This window comes from Bison bison, unplaced genomic scaffold (assembly GCF_000754665.1).
Source record: "Bison bison bison isolate TAMUID 2011002044 unplaced genomic scaffold, Bison_UMD1.0 scf7180017864167, whole genome shotgun sequence".
Classification (NCBI taxonomy): Eukaryota; Metazoa; Chordata; class Mammalia; order Artiodactyla; family Bovidae; genus Bison; species Bison bison.
Window position 1 is genome coordinate 3,752,584 of NW_011494739.1, and position 1,833 is coordinate 3,754,416.

The following is a 1,833-nucleotide window of genomic DNA, read 5'->3' on the forward strand; positions in this document are numbered from 1 at the left end:
AGGCTGACCCCCCACTACATCTACCCACAAGCCATCGTCCAGCCCAGCGTGGTGATCCCAGCCGCCCCGGTTCCACCTCTGTCCTCGCCTTACATCGAGTACACGCCGGCCAGCCCGGCCTATGCCCAGTACCCACCGGCCACCTATGACCAGTACCCGTACGCCGCCTCGCCCGCCACAGCCGCCAGCTTCGTGGGCTACAGCTACCCGGCCGCCGTGCCCCAGGCCCTCTCGGCTGCGGCTCCCGCGGGCACCACCTTCCTGCAGTACCAGCCTCCACAGCTGCAGCCTGACCGGATGCAGTGAGGCTGCCCCCGCCTGCGACTGCAGCCCCGTCACTGTGGGCTGGGTGGGCGCCAGCCGGGTCCAGGGGTGCACACCCACCCCTGGGCCTCGGAGGACCGTGCGGGACCCCACCAGCACCCTGGATGGCCCAGAGACCACTGCTCTTTACACCTGGGACGTCATGTCTTGAGGGAGTACTTGAATGACCGAAAGCTAATCGAAGATCAGCCTGATCAGTCGCACACGCACCGTCCCCACCCTCCCATACCCTAGGAGCCCGCAGGTGGTCCCCCCAGCACCCGGAAGGGTCTTCTGGACCCTCCGTAAACCCCAACCGCCCTCTGGGTCCTGTTCAGAGAAGCCTTATTACTCCAGGGAAGCCCAGGATTGCGAAGTGCATTGACTGTTGTCACTTCATCCGCATGACTGTGAACCGCAGGTAGGGGACTCTCCCACCCCCAGAAATTCCCATTATCTAAATGCTGGCCCGGGGGCATCCCCCCACCCAAGGCTCCCAGGTGCGGCAGGGCCTCCGGTGACTGGCGACTAGGGCAGCCAGCCATGGTCCGTTCCATCGAAGCACTGCGGCTCTTTTTCTTATCATTGTTCTTTTGCTACTAAGATGATTTCAGAGTTTCAGTCTATTTTTTCAATGGAGACTCCCATCGCCAAGAATCCGAAACCTGTTTTTTTGACTTTGAGACTTGCTTTGGTCGATGGCTCGTCCGCCTGAAGAGATGGTGGTGGTGGTCTTCTGATAAGTATCTACCAGCCCGAGCTCCTCAGAGGTGGGCATCTTGACAGTGAGTTGTCTTAAGCTTGGCTCGCTCCCCGAGGCCGTGAAGTGGGTGCTGGCTGAGGGGCTGGACCACCACATCCCGGCCAGCTGGCAGGATAGAGGCTCAGAGCACAGGGTGGTCCCCACCCCACCCCCCACCCACATAGTGTCGCCTGCTGTATACAACCTGCGGGTTTGAGTTGAGACACGTCTGCCTGCCTTGAGAGCTCAGGGAGAGGAGGCGGCGGTTCACACACACCACGATGGGGCCTCGCCCTGGAGGAGCAAGGGAAAGATGAGGGGCGGGCGGGCTGGAAGGTTGGGGGCACTGAGGTGCTCATTCAGACCTACCTCAGGGACACGGGAGGCCTCGGGGCTGACGTATGTGGGCTTTGCTGCACGCCTGGTGCAGAGTCAAAGCCCAGAAAGTTAAGGTAGCTAATATTATAATAATATTTTTATTAGAATGTTCTGATTATAAAAAATAAAACTTGTTTTCTTTAAAGAAAAAGTGGGTCTGTGGTTTTTTTCCCCTCAAAGGGGGCGCCTCTGACCCCCACAGCAACCAGGCTCAGCATTGTTGATGTGCTGGGAGCAGGGCCCTAGGGGCAGAGATCAGGGGGTTGGGTAGGGTGTTGTCATTTACGGCACCACTGGAGCCCCGTGGAAGAGAAAGCTGGGCGCTGCTGGCGGAACCTGGGCAGCATCTGCTAAGAGAGCTGAGGAGCAGGTATCCAGGCCACCCACCCTTGGGGCACTGGCAGCCAGAC

General features: G+C 59.6%; 1 protein-coding gene across 1 annotated transcript in view; it reads left to right on the top strand.

The window, feature by feature from the left end:
* Positions 1-1,574, top strand: part of RBM38 (RNA binding motif protein 38) — a 21,205-nt gene extending 19,631 nt beyond the window's left edge. The window contains exon 6 of the mRNA XM_010841901.1: positions 3-1,574. Coding sequence (XP_010840203.1) covers positions 3-306 — 304 coding nt within the window. The 3' untranslated portion in view covers positions 307-1,574. The remainder of the gene's footprint in view (positions 1-2) is intronic.
* The last annotated feature ends 259 nt before the right edge of the window (positions 1,575-1,833 follow it).